This window comes from Raphanus sativus, chromosome 9 (assembly GCF_000801105.2).
Source record: "Raphanus sativus cultivar WK10039 chromosome 9, ASM80110v3, whole genome shotgun sequence".
NCBI lineage: Eukaryota > Viridiplantae > Streptophyta > Magnoliopsida > Brassicales > Brassicaceae > Raphanus > Raphanus sativus.
The window spans coordinates 23,942,558-23,963,848 of record NC_079519.1 but is presented as its reverse complement, the minus strand read 5'-3'; the positions used below and the strand labels follow the sequence as shown (position 1 = coordinate 23,963,848).

Sequence of the window (21,291 nt, the reverse complement as noted above, 5' to 3'; positions counted from 1 at the left end):
AATGTTCTGTTCCTTTAGTACTCTGTGCCAGCCCACTCTAAAATGGGCCTAATATGGGCTGTTCCTTACTCTAGTAATAGTTAGCGCAAAAACATATTGTTTGACTGTCTTGGTCAACGATTATTTAAACATAGCAACTCTTAATGGCGGTATAAAAGGGACAACCGAGTACATTACAGTTAACCCAGATTCGAAAGAAGGTAGCATCTAAGTCCTCAAAGATAAAAAGAAGTTCACAAAGATTCGACGATAGATATTTGCTCATATGTTTGAAGGAGGAAAGGCTGCTTTATTACGGGCTCTTCAGGGCTGCGATGGTGTAGGAGATGTTGGAGGCTTCAAGTCAGGGTACTGCGCAACATTAAAGATGAGAGACGTCAGATTTACATAAACACATGTAAAAGAACATAGTGAAACCAAGAAAGATACTTCTCTCTATGATCAATGTAAGAGAGGTTTCAAGAGAATGTAGAAACATTTACCGCTGCATATGGTGAGAGTGGTCTTGAATAAGATTTTGGTTTGTCTTCTGTCTTGGTTGGTTCTGTGATAACTTGTGCAGTGGCCGCTTCAGCCGTTGGCTCCGAGATTGCTTGTGCAGTGACGGCTGGCTCTGAGTTTACCTGTGAAGTGGCGGCTTTGATTACTGGCTCAGGTTCTGGTTTCTCGACCGTGGTTGTAGGCGCTTCTGCTACTGCTGCAGGTGCGGGAAGAGCTTTGTTGCTTGTTGATGGAGGAAGAAGAGCCTTTCCTATGTCCTGTGTTAATTCAATGTTGCATTGTATTTAGAAATGGTTTATCGTTATTACTAATGGAGATATCTAAAAACTAGTTGTACCTTTAATTCATCAACAAGTTCTTTAGGTGCAATCTTTGTGTTCAAGAACTCATCCACTTGTTTTAGAGTTTGCTTTCGGTCCTGTAGACGATAAAGAACCATCAAGACCACTTCCGAGAGATATACACAGGTAAAAGATGTGTAAGAATTTACCTCAGCAAATAGAAGTTTCTTGCCTGCAAGCTGAACAAGTGCAGCTGAGCCTAGTAGTTGCAGTATGGTTTCAATCTGTTGACAGAGATAAGATCTTAGTATCTTCTGGAGACAAGAAGAATAGAAGAAGATTTAAAATTGAGAAACAAACCTCTGTAAATGCTAAAGCACTTAATCCAGCAGCAGCAGCTACTCCAATTGCAACAGAGACACCATCAGCACTCTCCTGCCACGTTTATGTTTTCTCCCCTTTTAAATCATTTCTCAATGTTTATCACAAAAAATAAAATCAATGGTTATGAAATTGTATACTTACCCCAAATACACCGCTGATACTATCAGTCAAACTGCTCAAATCAAGACTGAGAGTCTTCTTTGGCTCTATCCAAGGCAAACCGCTATTCTGCAAATCCTGAATAATTTGAGCAAAAAAAAATGCACTTGGAGAAGCATACATTATGGAATGAGAGAGAGGGAGAGAAGCACAGACCAACCAGCCTCTAGGTCCCTCTGCACCATCTTTGATAGCGTAAGCAGTTTTGAATCCATTAAGGGTCACCAGTTCAGCAACAAGCTCGGAGTTTCCATCAAACCTGGCTTCCCCATTCAAACAATAACAACTGTATTAAATAAACTACTCACTACTCAAGTTTGAATGAATGTTAGCTATAAGCCGAGAGCCTTACTTGTCAAGAATGAACAATGTGGTGTTCTCAGGATCTTTAAACTTCAAGGAAAGCTTCTTCAAGAAACCATCCTTGTCTTCTCCGTTATAGACAACCGAGACCGTCTTTTTACCTAGACCTTTGACATTAGGAGTGCCCACTTGTCTGGAATCAGCAGAGGTTCTTATGTCAAGCAACTGAGCATTTTCATCAGTGCCCAACTTGGTATAAGCATTCTTAGCAGACTCAACTCCAAAAGATTTGGGCTTCTTGCTCAGAACCTGAGAGAGAACAAAAGGGACGGCAAATGCAGCAACTCCACCGGCGATCACCAGAGGATTGTCAGTGACGAAACTTGATATCCCTTCGATCAAACCGTCTGAATCAAAAGATGAAGGAGAGGTCACAGATTGTTGCAGAGCTTCCTCGTAGGTCAGGGACTTTGCAGGAGCTGCGGCACTGCTTAGGACAGAGGTTAGAAGAGCCAATCCTCCGTTGAAGCTCCTTAAGAAGCTTTCTTGGGAGATTGGTTTAGGTGTTTTCGGCGGAAAGAGGCTAGGCAGCGAGAAGGGGCGTCGTGGTTCTGATCTTTTCTCGGATAAAACTGACATAGGGCTGAAGCTAGCGGTTTTCAAAGCTTCCATGGCTCTTATCTCTCTCTCGCCGTCTACACCAAGAATTGTCCTCTCCGTATCATCAAACTTTGAAGAAAGAAGTGGAAAAGAAGCGTGAGGACAAGCATGGAGCTGTTTCTAGTAAGCTGACGTGGACTGTGTAATCAATATTAGCCACTGCTTGATTGACACGTCACATTTTTGGGATGAGATGTCTCTTGATAATGTCTTTCTGTGAGAATAGAGCATTTGCATGTCAAATGTGTGGCCAGGGCACAGAAGATTCAATAGAAGCCACTTCATATTGACCAAAATGCCCTTTATCCAAAACACACAAAGAATCTGACCAAACTCGCTACAAGAGGTGTTTCTCAGCCGTTGTTTTAAGTTAACAAAAGAAGGTGAAGTAAAACATAACAGGTGCAATGTAAGAAACTTTCAAAATATCAAAAGAAAATTATCCAAACCTTGTCTAATCTCCTTTCCAGATGGAAAATGCTGAGCATTCTCAAGCCGTTGAAAGATTGACATGGGTGTTAGGACAGAGAAAACAGCATGCTTGATGTTCTTATTATCTCTGTACATGAAAGACGCTCCCCCGGCTCTCTTTGTCCCAATGCAACGTTGGCTTGTGTTTCAGGCAGGAGTAACGCGAGGTAATTCACGTGATCGCTCCTCCGCAGCCTCCTGGGGATCTTGCTCAAAAGAAAACAATTTATACATTGAAAAAGGCGGGAAGAGACTCAAAACGACTTTATTATATAGCTAAGATGGTTCATATACCTCCAGAGACATAATCGTTACATTTGAAGCCTTCTCTGAACTAGGTGGACCACCACCAATAACATACATAAACTGCATATAGCCTTTAGAGTTCCTGCACAGCAATTTGTAGCGTATACTCAAATTTTGCAAACTTTCAATATTATTCATCACAGACACAGAAACTTAGATATACTCGATTAGTGCCCTCCCTAGTTGATTACATATTATTCTCTATTAACGTCTTTGAATGCTCAAAAACAGAAACAACGCAAAATCTCATCCTAAAGTAATTCAACTTCCTTCAACGGATTCCCAGCACTGAAGTATGCAACTCAGTGTCAGTTTTAATGATTCCCCTTTTTGACGTATTTGAAAACTACTGTGGAATGACGATGATGACCAAGACCAACGAAGATATTTGATGTTAGCCTCTCCGATCTGAGTCGCGAGATTTTTGAATCGTCTCTCGATTTCTTCCGCCTTTCCGAATCCTCCGTCGCGCCGATGAACATTTCTCGCGATGACTGAAACGACATCGTTTGCTTCTTAGAAGAAAGAAACAAACGGCGACTGAAACGACATCGTTCGCTACTTAAGGACCGGGTTTTCCGCAATTCCTTTTATACCCTCGTATCTGGTCTAGTATTACGCTCAAGACCTTATAAGATAATATCAGAGATGCTTTCTTCAAAGATGAAAGAAGAAGAGGAGGGTTTATGACTCTCTCTCACTCCATCGTTAAACCCCCAATCCAAAGGAAGAAGAACATATCCTTCTGCACTACCTCTCACTAGATTCAACCGCCCGAGGGACAAGGTGAACAACTTTTTCTCTTTAATTCTAAAGTCTCAATTTTTCTAATATCATTCCTTGTAAAAGCTTCAACCTTTCTCAGGCTTTGAGTCTCACAAATGGATCCAAAGCTTCTGCTTCCTTCTCATAAACCCTTGTTCGTCTCTTGCAACTCCCCCTTCAACGAAAGACCTCACCTTTCTATCAAATCCCGTCTCCCCATCTCCACAATCCGAGCTGCTTCAAAGTCTCAGTTCATGGGGGAAGCTTTGATTCTAGGGAACAAACATGTCTCCTGGAGCGCTCCCCGGAAAAAAGCCCTCGAACCTGTGAGAGCTGCCGTGAAGAGAAGAAAAGAGCTCACATTCGACAACGTCGTCCAGAGAGATAAGAAGCTGAAACTCGTCTTGAACATCAGGAAGATCCTCGTGAGCCAGCCCGACAGGACCATGTCTCTTAGAGGGTTAGGTAAGTACAGGAGAGATCTAGGTTTGAAAAAACGCCGCCGTTTCATAGCTCTCCTTAGGAAGTACCCTGGCGTTTTTGAGATTGTTGAGGAAGGAGCTTATTCGCTGAGGTTCAAGATGACGTCGGAGGCTGAGAGGCTCTACCTCGAGGAGATGAAGATTAAGAACGAGCTCGAAGATGTTTTGGTTGTTAAGCTGAGGAAGCTTGTGATGATGTCTGTTGATAAGAGGATACTCCTGGAGAAGATCTCTCATCTCAGGACTGATTTGGGGCTTCCTCTGGAGTTTAGGGACACGATTTGTCAGCGTTATCCTCAGTACTTCCGTGTGGTTCCGACTCCTAGAGGTCCTGCTTTGGAGCTGACTAACTGGGATCCTGAGCTTGCTGTGTCGGCTGCTGAGTTGTCTGAGGAGGATAACAGGTTTAGAGAGTCGGAAGAGAGGAACTTGATTATAGATAGACCGGCTAGGTTCAACAGGGTTCAGCTTCCGAGGGGTCTGAGTCTTTCCAAGAGTGAGACCAGGAAGATATTGCAGTTCCGTGACATGGCTTATATATCTCCTTACAAGGACTTCTCGCACTTGAGGTCGGGAACGCTTGAGAAAGAGAAGCATGCTTGCGGGGTGATTCATGAGCTTTTGAGTTTAACGACCGAGAAGAGGACGTTGGTCGATCACTTGACTCATTTCCGTGAGGAGTTCAGATTCTCGCAGCAGCTGAGAGGGATGATTATAAGACACCCTGATCTGTTCTACGTGTCTTTGAAAGGGGAGAGAGATTCTGTTTTCTTGAGAGAGGCTTACAGGAACTCTGAGTTGATAGATAAAGATCCTTTGACTCTCGTGAAAGAGAAGATGCGTGCGCTCGTGTCTGTACCGAGGTTCCCAAGAAGAGGAGGACGCATGAGAGTCAACGAAGAGGTTGATGGGAGCGATGTAACAGAGGGTGAGGAGGAGGAAGAAGAAGAAGAAGAAAGTGATGATGATGATGATGAAGAATGGTCTGATGTGGATGGTTACTTGGAAGGTGGGAATGATGATGAAGGTGACTGGACTGATGAAGAAGGAGAAGATGATGTGCCTCCTAACTTCGATGATGATGATGAAGATAGTATGAAGATTGGATTGAGTCCTTCAAGTAGTCCTAGAAAGAAGAAGGATCTCACTCCTGTGTTCCCTGATGGTACTCCAAGAGAAAAGTGGTAGATCATATCATTACTGAACTAGTTCCATTGGAGTAAAATGTTTGCTTTGTCTTGTATCATTCTCGAATATGAAACACTAATCATAAGCTTTTGTATGTTGTAAGAACATTTTTGAGGATGAGTAATTGCTTTCTTCTGCAGTGAATCTTAAAACACATAAAACGCTGCGTTTTGGGTAATTGCATTCTTCGCAGTGAATCTTAAAACGCTGCGTTTTTTGAACAAACCGGATAGGTCTTGTCTTAACCCGCCAAGAAAACAGTGTTCCGTTCCAATGGAGAATCTCTCTGTGACTTTCCGCCATTGTTACACTTCCTTCTCTCTTCATCAGTCAAATCGTAGATATCTTATAAATCCATCTAACTTCAATCATTCTCCGACTCGTTTCTCTCTGGACATCAAACATGCGTTGTCGTCGGAATCTACACCAACCTCTGTTTCTCTGGCACCATCGTCTTCAAGCTCGGAACTTTTACCCCATACGATAAGTAGATGCGATGATTTGGTTTCTGTGAAAGCTGTTCATGCTCGTATGATGAGGATGTACGATCGATTCGACATGGAGTGCTTGGTCTCTCGTTACCTCGAACTCGGAGAATTAGAGTATGCGAGTGCTATTTTCTTCATGGGTTTCCCTCGGAATCAAGTTTCATGGATGGGTTTCTTGAGAGAGGTCGAGAGTTTCAGATTAGAGAAGCATATGGTCTTAGAGGAGTTCGTTCAGCTACAGAGCAAAGGAGTAAACTTTGACGAAGTGGTTCTCGTTATGGCATTGAGACTCTGTACTGTTCTGATGAACGAGCTTCTCGGTTTTGTTATTCATGGCGGTTTGATCAAGAGAGGGGTTGTTAGATCAGACACACGCGTGGTTTCTGCGTTGATGGGTTTCTATGGAAGATGTGTGAGTTCGGATGTCGCCAACAAGTTGTTCGATGAAATGCCCGAAAGAGATGATCTAGCGTGGAACGAGATTATGATGGTCAACTTGAGGAGTGGGAAGTGGGAGAAGGCTGTGAAGCTGTTCAGAGAGATGCAGTTTTCTTCTTCTGCAAAGGTTTATGATCGAACAATGGTTAAGCTTTTGCAAGTTTGTAGCAATGAAGGAGGGTTAAGAGAAGGGAGACAGATTCATGAGTATGTTCTGAGACTTGGGTTTGAAGCAAACGTCTCGGTGTGTAACTCCCTGATTGTCATGTACTCAAGGAGTGGCGTGGTTGAATCATCCAGGAAAGTTTTCAATTCGATGAAAGACCGGAATCTGTCTTTCTGGAACTTGATTTTATCGAGTTATACTGCATTTGGGTATGTAGATGATGCTCTGGCTCTCCTGGAGGGGATGGAGAGATGTGGTTTTAAACCGGATATAATTACATGGAACTCCCTTTTGTCAGGCCACGCCTTCAAAGGGTTGTACAAAGGTGCCATTTCGATATTGCAAAGAATGCAAGTTGCTGGTCTGAAGCCAAACACCAGCTCCATAACTAGTCTTCTTCAAGCCGTTGCTGAACCGGGGCTTCTTAAACTTGGGAAAGCAATTCACGGATATGTAATAAGAAACCAGCTTTGGTACGATATATACGTAGAAACCACATTGATCGACATGTATGTTAAAACCGCCTGCTTGCCTTACGCCCGGATGGTTTTTGATACAATGGATGAGAAGAAGAACATTGTTGCTTGGAACTCACTTATCTCTGGACTTTCCTACGCTGGTCAGGTACAAGATGCTGAAGGTTTGATGAGTAAAATGGAGAAGGAAGGGATCAATTCGATGCTGTTACATGGAACAGTCTGGTTTATGGGTATGCGAGTCGTGGAGAAACTGAGAAAGCTTTGGCTGTAATAGAGAAGATGAAAAAGAACAGGGTGAAGCCAAATGTGGTTTCTTGGACTGCCATTTTATCAGGGTGTTCCAAGAATGGAAACTTCAGGAATGCTCTCAAAGTTTTCATTACAATGCAGGAAGAAGGTGTTTGTCCAAACTCAGCTACAATATCCACATTGCTTAGGGTATTAACTTGCTTGAGTCTATTACAGAGTGGCAAAGAGGTTCACTGTTTCTGCTTGAAGAACAATTTGATCCGCGATGCATATGTTGCAACTGCACTTGTGGACATGTACACAAGATCAGGGGACCTGAGAAGCGCGTCTGAGGTTTTCCGGAGCATTGAGAACAAACCGCTAGCTTCTTGGAACTGTATAATCATGGGCCATGCCATGTTTGGGCAAGGCCAAGAAGGGATTGCGGTTTTCAATAAGATGCTTGAAGCAGGCATGGAGCCAGATGCTATCACGTTTACCTCTATCTTGTCCGTCTGCAAGAACTCAGGTCTTGTCTGTGAAGGGTGGGAGTACTTTGATCTAATGAGGTCTCGTTATGGTGTTACCCCGAGTATCGAACACTGTTCTTGCATGGTTGATATGCTGGGGAGGTCTGGTTATCTTGATGAAGCATGGGACTTTATTCAGACAATGCCATTGAAACCTGACGCAACTACTTGGGGTGCGTTCCTTTCGTCTTGTAAGATCCACAGAGACTTGGAGCTTGCGGAACTCGCTTGGAAGAGGCTGCAAGTACTGGAACCGCACAATTCAGCTAACTACATGATGATGATAAACTTGTACAGTAGTTTGAAGAGATGGGAAGATGTTGAACACATAAGGGACTCGATGAGGAGTCAAAGAGTGAGAGTTCAGGATCTCTGGAGCTGGATCCAGATCGATCAAAGGGTTCACGTCTTCAATGCAGAAGGAAAAGCACATCCTGATGAAGGAGAGATATACTTTGAGCTTTACAGATTAGTCTCTGAGATGAAGAAGAGATTAGGTTATGTGCCAGATACGAGATGCATATACCAAAACGTAAGCGAAGCAGAGAAAGAGAAGTTGCTATTGGGACATACAGAGAAGCTACCAATAACCTACGGTCTCATCAAAAAGAAAGGGTTGGATCCTATAAGAGTGGTCAAGAACACGAGCATATGTTCTGATTGCCACAACGTAGCGAAATACATAACGGTTTTGAGAAACCGTGAGATTGTCTTACAAGAAGGGTCACAGATTCACCATTTCAAAGACGGAAAATGTTCCTGTAATGACTCCTGGTGACAGTGTATACACATTAAAGACTAAGTAGCTCTGGTTCTTTCTTACAATGATGCGGATAGATACACAGACACTGTCCAACAAGCACCAGAAAACATTACATTTACCACAGGCTCATGATTGCCATATGGAACTGATCTAAACATAGCATTGTGCTTCCCTATACAAATGACCAGACTACAGAATGTCTTGATGGAAGAGCCTACTAAATACACAGGATCTTTCTTTCCTTCAGTGAGCTTCTAGGGTGGGTGAGACACATGCTTCTCTCTGTATCCGTTGGAAGTTTTTTCAGAAGGTGGCAGCGATGGGATTGGTTATGTTCTGAGCAAACAATCTTTCAGAGACAGAAGCCAAGGATTTCAAGTTACACTTGATGAGTGATTCCACGAAGTAACATGTGTCATCTTTGGTGTTGCCTTGAGGAACATCCACAACAAAAGATTCAATCACCATAGTTCCTGATCTCCCATCGATCATCTCCGGATGTACAGTTAAGATAGAAGAGTAGTTCTGCAGGAGAAAGAGAATCATTCATTATAAGAAATGCAAGCATCTATGATATGATATTCTGGGGCGGTTATATGTACCTTGAGTCTGTGATCACCACCAATGATGTTGATGCCGAGGATGCGTTCATCATCATCAAGCTGTTCCAATCTCTCGGTGCTGGTTGTGGCCGGGAGACCAGATTTGACGTTTACGTGTCTGAGACTACCGATCTCAGGATGACCATTAACTGTACATCTGCTTACAAATGGTTTGTATTTCTGAGGCTGATCAAATCTCCGAACAAGTGACCAAACCTGAGTAAATTCATGTAATATTATTATAAGCCATTTGTTAACACGAAAACACTACTAAATCACGAATCTTTGAGAAGGTAGGCTGAAGCGCTTACGAGATGAACAGGGGCTTGAATGTATTTGATGAGAACAGAGGTACACTGGTTTTCTCTGCAATGGTGACGATGATGCAACCGTGTGTACTGCGGCGTGACAAGAGCTCCGTTAATCTCTGTATCGTCTACGATGATCCCCTCCATCTCTTGTCTTTGCTTCTTCTTCTTCTTCAGTGTGCTTTTGAGGTATCTGATGTCAGGAGAGTGGATAAAACAGAAGAAAGGGAGAGATTCAAAAAGACTTAAATAAAAGCTTTTGACTATTAATTTTTCTAAGTTGGTTAGACTCAAAACTCAACAACGAAGCCACCGACAAATCCTTAATTATCTTACGTGTCATGGTACTACTGGTTAACAGTCTCACTTTTGTTTGGTTTAGCTTTTGACTTCTAGCACGTGTAATTCACTTTTATCCGTCCAAGTAAGCTTTTTTGGCAAATTATTTAAAAATAGATAGAATCTTACAAGGCATTTTAGCATGATGTCATAATAAGATTAGGATCACATTAATTACATTCACACAGAGGTGGAACGGATAAGAACTCAAATGTAAGCATGAAATCACAACATACAAAAGCTTTTAAACCGGAAATCAAACCGAAATTTGACCGAGTCAAATCGATTAAACCGCATATCAACTAGCCAACAAATTACTTATAAACCCCAATATAGCCCAACAACTACTATAAGCCCATTTAAGAAGCTGTAAATATATAAAGCCCATTTTAAACACGTAGCCCAAGAACTATATATAGAGAAGAGACTTAGGGCTTTGTTTTTTTTCTAAATTTATATCCTAAATCGATTTTCTTCTTCATCTTCTTCCGAGCTCCAGATAATTGCTATCGATGGCGGATCAGAGCCCTAAGCAGCTGCAGTTTTTCGTGAGGCTACTCAACGGAAAATCCCTAACCCTATCTTTCCCCTCTCCGTTAGCCTATGGAGTTCAGATCAAGCAGCGGATCTTCGAGCATACGAAGATCCCGACGCATCTACATCGTCTGATACACGGAGGACATCAGATCTCCGACGAATCCGCAGTTTCTCAGCCCGATTCCACCGTGAACCTCGTCCTCTCCCTCCGCGGAGGCAAGGGAGGGTTCGGATCGCTGCTCCGTGGCGCGGCGACGAAAGCAGGGCAGAAGAAGACGAACAACTTCGACGCGTGTAGGGACATGAGTGGGCGGAGGCTGAGGCACGTGAACGCGGAGAAGAGGCTGGAGGAGTGGATGGAAGGCGAAGAGGAGAGGAAGCTTGAGAAGTTGGCTCATGAGTTTCTGAAGAAGCAGGCGACTAAAGTGAAGGAAGGAGTTGGCAACGGAGCGACTCAGAAGTACGTTAAGAAGTATAAGGAGGAGTCTGATAAGTGTATTGAGGCGGTTGATTTGGCGTTGCAAGAGTCTTTTAAGAACGGGAAGAGGAAGGTTTATGCTGAATCTGAAAAGTCTAAGAGACTCAAGATATGGTGAGAAACCTCATATCAATCTATCTAAGCTTGAATGAAATTATTGTAAAGTATCGAGCTTTTTTAGGTTTAGTGATTGCAAAAGCTCTTTTTTTTTTTCCTGAACCTGAGATGTTGCTAGTGAGTTTTTGTGATCTTGCATACATTATTAGGATGTTAGCATTGTTACTTGGGTGCTTATTGCATGAATAGATAGAAAAGTATCAATCTTTCTAAGTTTAGTGATTAGAAAAGCTCTTCTTTTTCTGAACCTGTGATGCTGCTTGTGAGTTTTTGTGAGTCAGTAGTAGTCTTGTATACATTCTGAGGATGCAATACTGTTACTTTGGTCCTCTTCATATCTTTGTTGCTTGCTGTTGATGATGTATTTGTTGTGTTTTCAGGAAGGGAAAGAGAGCTGTTGGAGATAGTGACAGTGATGATAGCAGCGACGAGGAGGATGAGGAATCTATTGTTTTAAACAATGGTAACCAAGTTGTTCCGGATAAGGGTACTGGTGAAAGCTCGGGCTCGGTTATGGATGGAGGTAAAGCTTCCAGCAGTAGCGGTTCAGAGGAAGAGAAAGACATTGTGGTGAACCTAAGCTCAGATGTACCTAAGGGAGAGATCACCGGTGTTCAAGTGATGATTAATGAAGAAAAGATGGATGATTCTCCTGTTGTTCAAACTGAAAAGGAGGAGAATTCAAGTGGAGACGTAGAGAAGAATATGCTCGAAGCAGCTTCTGAAACGGCAGTTAGTTCTGTGCCTGCTAAGAATCAAGGTAATAATGATTCTCAAGTAAAGACAGTAGGAGATGCGGGAGAAACAGAGTCTGCTGATGCAGCAGCAGTGTGTTGCAAACCTGTGGAACCGCTTAACTTTGATGACTTCAACTCGGCAAAAGATATGGAGGTACGTAATGGAATCATTCATCTCATACGCAAATTTCAATGAGCATCATATTATGTTCAGGTTGCAGACCTTTATCCTTATCTATCTCTGTTATTTTCTATGGTTTCAGGTTATGGGGATGGAGAGATTAAAGACGGAACTTCAGTCTCGTGGACTGAAATGCGGAGGGACATTGTCAGAGAGGGCTGCGAGGCTGTTCCTGCTTAAATCTACACCAATCGATAAGCTCCCGAAGAAATTGCTGGCCAAGAAATGATTTAGTAAACTAAATGCGTCTCAAAAACTTCCTACTATCGTTTTCAAGCTCTCTGTTTGTTTGTAGTATTTGACACAATCTACATGTGTAATATATAAAGATTTAAGCTTCAAGCTTTTTCAGTAATCCAACAATGTTTTATCTATTCCACAATCACTCTCATTTTTCAAATAAAAACATGTCTATAGACTTAATTTCATGTTTCTACGACTCGACTGTTGTAAGATCAGACGGGAAGAATATTACCTATGCGAAAGAAAAGTCATGCAGCTACAATAATGTCACATAAGCAAATTCAAAGTAATAGTTGGCAGTAAAGCTTCAAGGGAGTTTGTACTCTGACAAAAGTAATAGATGGGTTTTCTCAGATGTTAATCTTTGGGGACAGACCAAAGTAGAACAATGTAGAGCTTGAGTCTTTTGTTTGCCATCATTATGTTATGGTTTAAGTATTACAACTTCTTGACACAAAAGAGAAATGTAAAGGATGCTGCTTTAAGTTGAACTAGATTTTGATCCGCGCTTTTGAAGCGCGGGATATTTTACGATGAAAAATTTCACTAATAATTTAACAAATATTTTGGTTATTTTTAAAGAGTGTGTATTTAAAATATTTTTGCATTTAAATCAATATTTTTAAATTCAACCCGATTGTGATTATACCGGTTAATCCGGAGATCTGACAATTCAATTTATGTTTTAAAAATATTCATATTAAAAAATCACTAAAACCCGAGACTAACCGATTGAACTGATGGATGACCGATATGTAATCTAATTGGATTTAAATTGCAATAGTTTCATAATTTGTAATCTTATAATCGAAATTTTAAAGTTCACTATTTTGCAATTTATGAAATTGTGACGTTTTTACAAAATTTTAAAGAGAAAATGATAAATATAAAATAACTAAGATTAATTATTGTATTATTTGGAAACATTGATAGTAGTATTGTTTGGAAACATTGATAGTAGTATAAAGAAATAAGTATATTGTTTAGAAACATGGATAGTAGTATAAAGAAAGAAACATTAGTGACTTAATGTATGTTTAACTATAAAGTATAAAGGTATATTTAATTTAAAAACTTACAAAATAAATATTAGGTCCAACAGAATGTTTCTGTTTTAATAAGATAGATAGATGAACACAGTTACAAATCCCACTCTAGAGAGACTCTCTCTCTCCCACTAACAATGATCATCCAACATGATAACCTCCCTTCACTCTCCTACTCGAATCAAATTCTCTGGTGACCCAAATGGATGTCGAAGTATTCTCTCGTGACCCTGTTTTAATTTATTTTTATTTTGCATTAAAATTATAATACAAAACAAGGGGAAATAGCTAAAAGCCCAAACGATTTTGATTTATTTACTGTCCATGTCCTTACTATCCCCACCCATAAACCCGACCCATCTAAAATCAGGACCCGTCCTATTTCCCTAAATCCCTAAATTGTAACACAACTTCCCCACTTTCTTCATTTCACGATCTCTGAACATTTCGATCTTCACTCATCAATTCTACTAGCGAAAATGACATCTAAACTAAGATTCACCAAGAAAAAGAAAGAATCCCCACCAAAGAAGAAGAAAGAATCTTCTCCAGCAAAGAAGAAAAAGGTTGAACCGACTAAGAAGACGACGAAAATGCCGACGGGAAAGAAGAAGCGGAGCAAATCGTCTCCGGCAGAGGAACATGAAGCAGACGACGGTGGGTCATCGTCTCAACCCACGAAGCGGCTGCGTCTCACTTCAAACTGTAACCCTAAAAAACTTCAACCAAATCCGGTTGCTGCCTCCGCTTCTCCTACTCTAGCCGCTTCTCCTACTCAACCCGACAATGAGGAGGCACCCTTAGGACCACCAGTCACATCAGAAGATCCTCCACCAACGAAGACACAAAATCCGACCCACCAAGAAGATCCTCCGGATGCATCTCTCTCTGGGCCCTCCACTAAGGGTGGGACACCTTCTTCAGAACAAGGAGACAATGAGGAAATGGGATCGCATGGTGAGCCTCCCACATCACGAGAACCTAACGCTACAGAAGAGCAAATTATGGTAAGAAGTCATTTTGAAATAAGTTTTTGTAATATGTTACAACTATTGTAAACCTAGTAGTACTTAAGATAAGTGTGACTTGTACAAATGAAGAAGTTTAAATTGTTTTACTAATACAACTATGAATGAAAAAGTTGTATAACTGGTACAACTTCTTAGAAATCTAATTAGAAGATGACAATTTTGTATTACTCGTTTCACTTATACAACTGTAATATGTAAAACAAGTATCACTTGTACATCTTGTAATTATCTAACTAGTGAAACTTGTACAAGTGTTATTTGTATAACTAGTATTACTCGTAGAACTGTTATTTGTATAACTAGTATTACTCGTACAACTATAACCTATCTAATAAATAATACTTGTACAACTATTATATGCATAACCTGTAGAACATATGTAACTCATATAACTCGTACAACTATCCTACATATTATTTTTATAACTCGTACAACTAGAACATATGTAGCTCCAAGTAAAACAAATCTAAGTAGTATAACTTGTATTACTGCTTTTTGTATTACTTGTATAACTCATTCAACTTAAACAAACTTAAGTATGCAACTTGTAATACTCGTAAAACTACGACTGTAGCAGAACTTGTGTATTACTAGTATAACTCGTATATGTATAACTTATGTTACTCGTACAACTAGCACTTGTGTAACTAGTGTAACTTGTATTACCAGTACAACTCTTTAGATTTCAGTTGTATTAATGTTATATTTTTGTAGGGTGAGGAGATGGCTGGAGGAGCAATCAAACCACACAGGTTTTACTTCCAACCAGCCGAATATGGGAAACACTGTAAGCTCTCTTCAAGGTGTCATCAAACGCATTTCATCAAGTTGATTGACAATTTTCATGCAACCGAGAAGAAGTGGTTTTACCAGCACCCACAGTTCAAGCATATTTTCCATATGGAGTGCTCTTCAAGGAGAAAGGTGATGGGATTGTGGATGTTATTAATTCGCACCATAAAAGTCGACAAGAAGAGACAGGCTTGGTTTGTGGTAAATGGGGTTCCCATTCGTTACTCCATCAGAGAACATGGCCTTATATCAGGACTATACTGCCACACATATCCAGAAAACTATGAGAGCTTAGGGAGTTTGATGTTTGCTAAGAAGTACTTTCAAAAACCACCAAAGAAGAAGGGTGACGATCCTCCTGTACTAAAAGTGACACCGGCTGATGTCCTAAAGAAGCTAAAGGCGATGAAATATGATGGTAGTCATGAACGGTTGAGGATGGCTGTGCTTTATTTCTTGGCCACAGTCATTTTTCAAAGATCAAGGTATGAAACCCCTATAGACCATTTTCTTCTCCGAATGGTTAATGATCTTCGGGTGTGCCACACGTTTCCATGGGGGCGTTTCACCTTTGACGACTCCTTGAATGAGATAAAGCATATGGTGAAGCATTTTCGAGGAAAGATTCCAACTGTAAAGCCTACTTGGACATTTCCTGGGTTTATCAACCCACTAGAGGTAATAATTGTTAACTGAATGGCATATAACATGTATAATTTGTTACTAATATGTTAGTTTAATATGGTGTGCAGATATTGGCATTTGAAAGTATCCAAGTGCTGAAGGAAAATTTTAGAGAAGATGTTGAAGAATTTGATGATAGCTGTCCAAGAATGTGCAAGTCGAGATTCCTAGGGAATGGGTCGTCAGGATATGCGTTGAGCGAGATATATGATAAGCTAGGAGAAACAAAGGTGATATACTTGAAGTGTATTTCTGTGTCATTTTTTCAAGTCTTCATATTTTTACCTTAATGTGTAATATTTTCATTATTTTTTCAGGAAATTTCTAGTATTTTGAAACCAATTGGAAATGAGTCAGATCTATCAGTTGAGATATTTGATGATGGGTTATGGGATGATGTTGAGCTGGAAGATGATGGGGATAAGGATGACCTAATTGTCGATGGTTGGAACAAGATTATTATTCGTGACCAAGTAAAGATTCTTTGGGAGGATCTGTACAAGATGGATGTCAATACTCGAAAGAGAGAACAGGAGCCTGAGAGGATTTGTGAAGATCTTGAGGGTCCGAGGGTATGTGAGGAAACTGAGGCAGGATGTGAGAGTTTGGAAACAAGAGTTGCTCAGTTGGAAGCAGACATGAAGGTGAGAGATGACATAATTTTTAAGTTGGAAGCAAGAATAAAGAGTATGGAAGATGACCGCAATCTGAGGGACGGATTTGGAAACATGGAGGACTTGTTTGATCATGATCGTTTTGACACTGGTGGAGGCCAAGAAAATGGTATAAATTATGATGTTATTTATTAGGGTCAGTTTTTAAGACATATGATTTACCTTATATATTGTTATTTTAGTTGATACTGATAAAGATATCACAAATGGCAGAAGATGATGCTGATAAGGAGGCAACAAAGGATGGAGAGGATGAGCCTGAGAAAGAAAGCCAGGTTGATGCTGATAAGAATGCCGCAAAGGAAGGTGAGAATGAACCCGAGCAGATGGCAGAAGATGATGCTGATAAGGAAGCCACCAAGGATGTTGGGAATGAGCCCGAGCACGCACTGCAAGGTAAGTATTTTGTCGTAATTTTTATTGTAACTTAGCTGTGATTTGATTTTATTTTATTTTGTAGAGGATCTTGAAGTGATGGCAGCAGCTGCCGAGAAGTTTGAGAAAGAAATTTCGGAGAAGGAAGTTGCAGAGAAAGAAGCTGTGGAGAAAGCTTCGGAGAAAGAATCTACGGATGAAATGGGTGGAGATGCTGAAGAAGATTCACCGAAGAAGACGAAAAGGGTGCCAAAGCCTTCTCGTATGAAGCAGTCTCCATATGTTGAGAAGTAGTAATTTAGGTGTTTCTTGTATTTTGAACTTAAAACTTTATGTTGCTTTTGGATGTTGGTGTTGCTTTTGCCAAACATAAAACTTGTGTTGTTGTAAAACTTAAGAATTAGTGTTGCTTTTGTGAAACATAGAGCTTGTGTGTTCTGATTTAGTAGTGAACTTGTGTTTGTCATATTGTTGTTGAACTTGACAGGTTTTGGTATAACTAATACTACCAACTAAACTATGGCAAAATTACTCTGACGTATACAACTGGTACAACTAAATCAAAGAAGGTACAACTAATGTTTTTAAAACATGTCACACATTTAAAACGTGAAAAACAACTAAAACATAACAAAATTATTAACAAGTAGTTGTACTAGTATTTTAGTTGTACAATCTAATACATAGTTGTACCAGATTTTGAGTTGTACAGGTTTGTTCATAGTCGTATTTTGGTAGAAAATTTGTAATGTGTAGTTGTACGACATTAAAAATATATATAACTCAGTTGTACAACCTTTCAATTCTTATACGCATAGAACCACATACAAAGGAATACTTAGTTTTGTTAAAATATATTATGTGTAAGTTTTCCAAAAATATAATGAACAAACTAGTAAACAAACCTTTAATGTACAAGGTAGATCATGGAAAGTTATTTGATTGTGTAATAATTTGAAAAAAAAATGGTAAAACTTCAAATAATTAGGGTGGACCACTCTAAGGACATTCCAACTTGTATAGTATGTTGTTGTCTAATTATAAAAAGCCAAATGGAGTTTTAAAATGTTATATTTGAAGAAGTTTTACCAGTTGTACCAGTATTTCCTTCCTCGTATATATAATGTAGTTGTACTAGTTGTCCTAGTATTACATCATATAGTTATACTAGTTGTACCGGTATGAGAACACAGAAACATGACTTTTATATTATATGAAGTTTTACCAGTTGTACCTGTCGTACCTATCAGAAACAACACATTACATAAATAAGTTCTACATCATCTAAATAAGTTTCACAACACATAAATAAGTCCTACAACACATAAATAAGTTTGATTACACATACATAAGACTCAAAACACATAAAAAATTTTCATAACACATAAGTAAGACTCATTCATCAATTCCTTCGTTGCCACCTCTCTCGTCGCCATTTCCTTCGCTGCCACTTTCCTCGCTGCCACTTTCCTCGCTGCCACTTCCCTCACTGTCACTTCCCTCACTGTTGCTTTCTTCGTAGTCGATGTCATCGTTATCGCTGTCATCTTTGTCGCTGCTGTCACCAAGCCACTCTGAGAATGGTGGATATGTTTTCTTTCTCTTCCTCCGGTATTCTCCCGCAGATGGAAATCTCGTAGTTTGTAGTCTTCCTTTCTTTTTGTCCACATACGGCGGGAAAACAACCTGAGATTGTATTTCTTGAGGAACTTGCCAGGATGAATGATGAGGCACTGGATATATTGTTCTACAATATGCTAATGTCCACTGCTCCATCCAATAATACTTAGAACAATAATTTTCAACCAACTGCTCCAGTGTATCATCTGTTGTAGTTTTACAATACTTCATGATAGCAGCAAGTGCATGCACACAAGGATATCGATCAATTTCAAAATGCCGACAGTGACATCTTTTGTTGATCAAATCAACCAAATAACCTTTCCCGTCCGTACCAGTAACATTGTACGTGCGTTCAAATGTGTTTAGCACCTCCACACGAAGTGTTCTTGCAATCGGACAGTTCGCATGCAATTCCGCATGCACATGTGGGACAAGTAGCTGCCTCTGTGGAACCCCTACAGAAATTTGTCGGTATTTGTTAAACCATTCTATGATCTTCCCCACGATCTGATCAATCATTGGCAGCAATGCATATTTCCTTTCTTCCTTGAAAACACCATTCATAGATTCAACAGTGTTGGTTGTATCTATATTGTACCTTGCTCCTGGAAATTGACATCTTGCCCATTTGGTCTCATCAACACTCTCATCCAGATACTTGGCAGCTTGAGGATACATTCTTCTGAAATCAGTATATTTTCTTCTAAACTCTTTTTCTGTGTAAATACCAGCAATTTTTTTGAACTTATGAGCAACCACATCTTTCCTAACATTGCTGCATGCTCCTTTCACATTATTAGCCAAGTGATATATGCAATATCCATGGATCGCCAGTGGGTAGACCTCGTGTACTGTCTTGATGATGCTTTGGTTTCTATCAGTACAGAATACAAGCTGAGGATCATCTGGTATCAAGGTTTTCAATGTAGACAAAAACCATCTCCAACTTGCATTTTTCTCACCATCTACTACAGCAAAAGCGAGAGGATAATGATGATGATCTGGATCCTGAGCAGTGGCAATAAGAAGCACTCCTTTATACACACCCTTCAAATGAGTTCCATCCATAATTATCACTTTCCTCATGGAATTAAACCCTTCAATGCAAGCTCCGAGTGCAAAGAACACATACTTAAACTCGTTCTTCTCATCCACTAGTAAGTGCGTAACAGTACCAGGATTCAACATTTTCAACATGTGCAAGTAAGACGGCAGTCTAGCAAAACTCTCTGTTGGATTACCACGCATATCATTGATAGCTTTGTATTTTCCCCTCCAAGCCGTAGCATACGAAACCGTAACACCCAGTTTGTTCTTAACCAAATCTATGAGATCCTTTGGTGCTGGAGTCTTGTATTTTCCTGGATAATCAGCTTGCAGCACAGATGCGACCAAGCTTGGTGTGCCACTTTTCCCCTTCTTAGTTGCACTTTCCTCTATCCTGACGCAAGTATGCATCTTCCGATATGTCCTTATAGTGAAAAAATCCGACTTTGCCAGCTTTGCAGCTCGTACATACCATTTGCAACCAACCCCACGACACTTTAATACGTAAAGGCGAGGCGCCGACTTCACTATATGAACCTCAAAACAATTCTTATGCACAGCTTTGTCCACTAAATCTCTCACTTCATCCTTAGTTTCAAATTCTTGGTGCAAAGCCATGTCAATACCGTCATCCCACTCGAAATGTACAACTGGTGTTCCAATTGGTGTAACAACCGCCAAATTCTCCATATCATCTCTTCCAGTACCCACTTCATCGACTTTCTCATTCTCATCCTCTTGAATATGAGGAATAGTCGCCAACTCCTTAAGACCGGCCATATCATCAATAGCTCTTGCATCACTAAGAATTCCCTCATCTCTAGAAAACATCTCGTTACTTTGGTTTTGTAAGACAAATTCTATGAGCTCCACGTGCAAGACACTACGCCTCTGATTTTTTTCGACTTCCAATAAATATCCTAAAACATCTTCATCATCGAAGATGTAACATGGCCTCTTATCATCCATTCCAAAGGGAAAGTAACTCAGCTGAATCCTGGACGAAGCTACATCAATTTTCATTTTCCTGCATATTCTATCAACCAACTGAGAGTAAGTCACCTCCTCGTCACTTCTCATCGTAAACACTAAAGTAGAAATATGTCGGTCTTTCCGTTTCCATCGAACTTCATCTCCCACATCTGAATAACTACCTCCGTGATCAAAATATATCACCACACGTCTGTTGTTATCCATAGTTACCTGAAAAATTATAATGAACAACATTACCACTTAATAGTTGTACCGGTTATTTTAGTTATACACAGAGTAATGATGACAGTTGTACTAGTTGTACCAGTATCATATTGTATACGTTATTAATATTTATACCAGTTTAACTAATTCTATGTTTCGTGTGAACCATCACAGTATCACTAGTTGTACCAGTATATATATTGTACAAGTTACTAATAGTTGTACATGTTTAAGTAGTCGTACGGTTCGGATGAACAACCACTGTAACACTTGTTATACCAGTTATAGCATCTTATATAAACAATTTTCCTTCCACAATTTCATGATTCTAATTAGATTTACATTATATTCAACTTCAGATCACTCTTACTACTGTAATGTATTTTGTTCAAACATGATTCAACCAAATCTAATTTACGAGAGAGAGAGAGAGAGAGAGAGAGAGAGAGAGAGAGAGAGAGAGAGAGAGAGAGAGAGAGAGAGAGAGAGAGAGAGAGCATTACCCAAGTTCATCTATGGAGGAAGATACACAATTTGTTGTGGATGTTTATGCTTCTCTTTTCTGTTTTTCGTCCAATCTCGCAACAGTAAAAAAGTTTGATGAAAGATATTGGTTGGTGTAAGAATTGAAGAGAGAATTGATGTGAAGAAGGTTGTTACGTTTAATTGAAGAGAGGAGTAGAGGAAG

At 40.0% G+C, this 21,291-nt stretch overlaps 7 protein-coding genes across 8 annotated transcripts; 4 read left to right on the top strand and 3 right to left on the bottom strand.

The window, feature by feature from the left end:
• Positions 1 to 120: 120 nt before the first annotated feature.
• LOC108823709 (rhodanese-like domain-containing protein 4, chloroplastic) lies at positions 121 to 2,490 on the bottom strand. The gene is made up of 8 exons (XM_018596978.2): positions 1,678 to 2,490; positions 1,482 to 1,584; positions 1,308 to 1,394; positions 1,143 to 1,217; positions 992 to 1,066; positions 839 to 919; positions 483 to 758; positions 121 to 351 (listed from the first exon to the last, which is right to left on the bottom strand). The coding sequence occupies exons 1-8, from the start codon at positions 2,298 to 2,300 to the stop codon at positions 304 to 306; spliced, it is 1,368 nt and encodes a 455-aa protein (XP_018452480.2). The 5' UTR covers positions 2,301 to 2,490; the 3' UTR covers positions 121 to 303.
• Positions 2,491 to 3,694: 1,204 nt separating this feature from the next.
• LOC108823389 (protein WHAT'S THIS FACTOR 1 homolog, chloroplastic) lies at positions 3,695 to 5,644 on the top strand. Of its 2 annotated transcripts, none has more exons than XM_018596578.2 (2): positions 3,695 to 3,851; positions 3,931 to 5,644. In XM_018596578.2, the coding sequence occupies exon 2, from the start codon at positions 3,947 to 3,949 to the stop codon at positions 5,498 to 5,500; it is 1,554 nt and encodes a 517-aa protein (XP_018452080.2). In that variant the 5' UTR covers positions 3,695 to 3,851; positions 3,931 to 3,946; the 3' UTR covers positions 5,501 to 5,644. The 2 variants fall into 2 exon arrangements, with proteins under 2 accessions (XP_018452080.2, XP_056850628.1); XM_056994648.1 differs by having other exon boundaries at positions 3,720 to 3,851; positions 3,915 to 5,644.
• A 128-nt stretch (positions 5,645 to 5,772) lies between these two features.
• On the top strand, positions 5,773 to 9,514 carry LOC108826749 (pentatricopeptide repeat-containing protein At4g01030, mitochondrial). The gene is given in 2 exon segments (XM_018600112.2): positions 5,773 to 7,265; positions 7,268 to 9,514. Coding segments are annotated over 2 exon segments (2,832 nt in total). The 5' UTR covers position 5,773; the 3' UTR covers positions 8,608 to 9,514.
• On the bottom strand, positions 8,896 to 9,724 carry LOC108825061 (abscisic acid receptor PYL7). The gene is made up of 3 exons (XM_018598402.2): positions 9,506 to 9,724; positions 9,195 to 9,410; positions 8,896 to 9,117 (listed from the first exon to the last, which is right to left on the bottom strand). The coding sequence occupies exons 1-3, from the start codon at positions 9,647 to 9,649 to the stop codon at positions 8,896 to 8,898; spliced, it is 582 nt and encodes a 193-aa protein (XP_018453904.2). The 5' UTR covers positions 9,650 to 9,724.
• Positions 9,725 to 10,287: 563 nt separating this feature from the next.
• LOC108828540 (uncharacterized) lies at positions 10,288 to 12,265 on the top strand. Its single transcript, XM_018602268.2, has 3 exons — positions 10,288 to 10,970; positions 11,354 to 11,864; positions 11,974 to 12,265. Exons 1-3 carry the CDS (start codon positions 10,354 to 10,356, stop codon positions 12,118 to 12,120), a joined length of 1,275 nt encoding a protein of 424 aa, XP_018457770.2. The 5' UTR covers positions 10,288 to 10,353; the 3' UTR covers positions 12,121 to 12,265.
• Positions 12,266 to 14,732: 2,467 nt separating this feature from the next.
• Positions 14,733 to 17,165, top strand: LOC130499600 (uncharacterized protein At3g43530-like). The gene is made up of 5 exons (XM_056993838.1): positions 14,733 to 15,681; positions 15,756 to 15,917; positions 16,005 to 16,470; positions 16,575 to 16,757; positions 16,822 to 17,165. The coding sequence occupies exons 1-5, from the start codon at positions 14,935 to 14,937 to the stop codon at positions 17,028 to 17,030; spliced, it is 1,767 nt and encodes a 588-aa protein (XP_056849818.1). The 5' UTR covers positions 14,733 to 14,934; the 3' UTR covers positions 17,031 to 17,165.
• Positions 17,166 to 17,980: 815 nt separating this feature from the next.
• Positions 17,981 to 21,235, bottom strand: LOC130499506 (uncharacterized). Its single transcript, XM_056993633.1, has 2 exons — positions 21,107 to 21,235; positions 17,981 to 20,609 (listed from the first exon to the last, which is right to left on the bottom strand). The coding sequence occupies exon 2, from the start codon at positions 20,601 to 20,603 to the stop codon at positions 18,132 to 18,134; it is 2,472 nt and encodes an 823-aa protein (XP_056849613.1). The 5' UTR covers positions 20,604 to 20,609; positions 21,107 to 21,235; the 3' UTR covers positions 17,981 to 18,131.
• Positions 21,236 to 21,291: the final 56 nt, after the last annotated feature.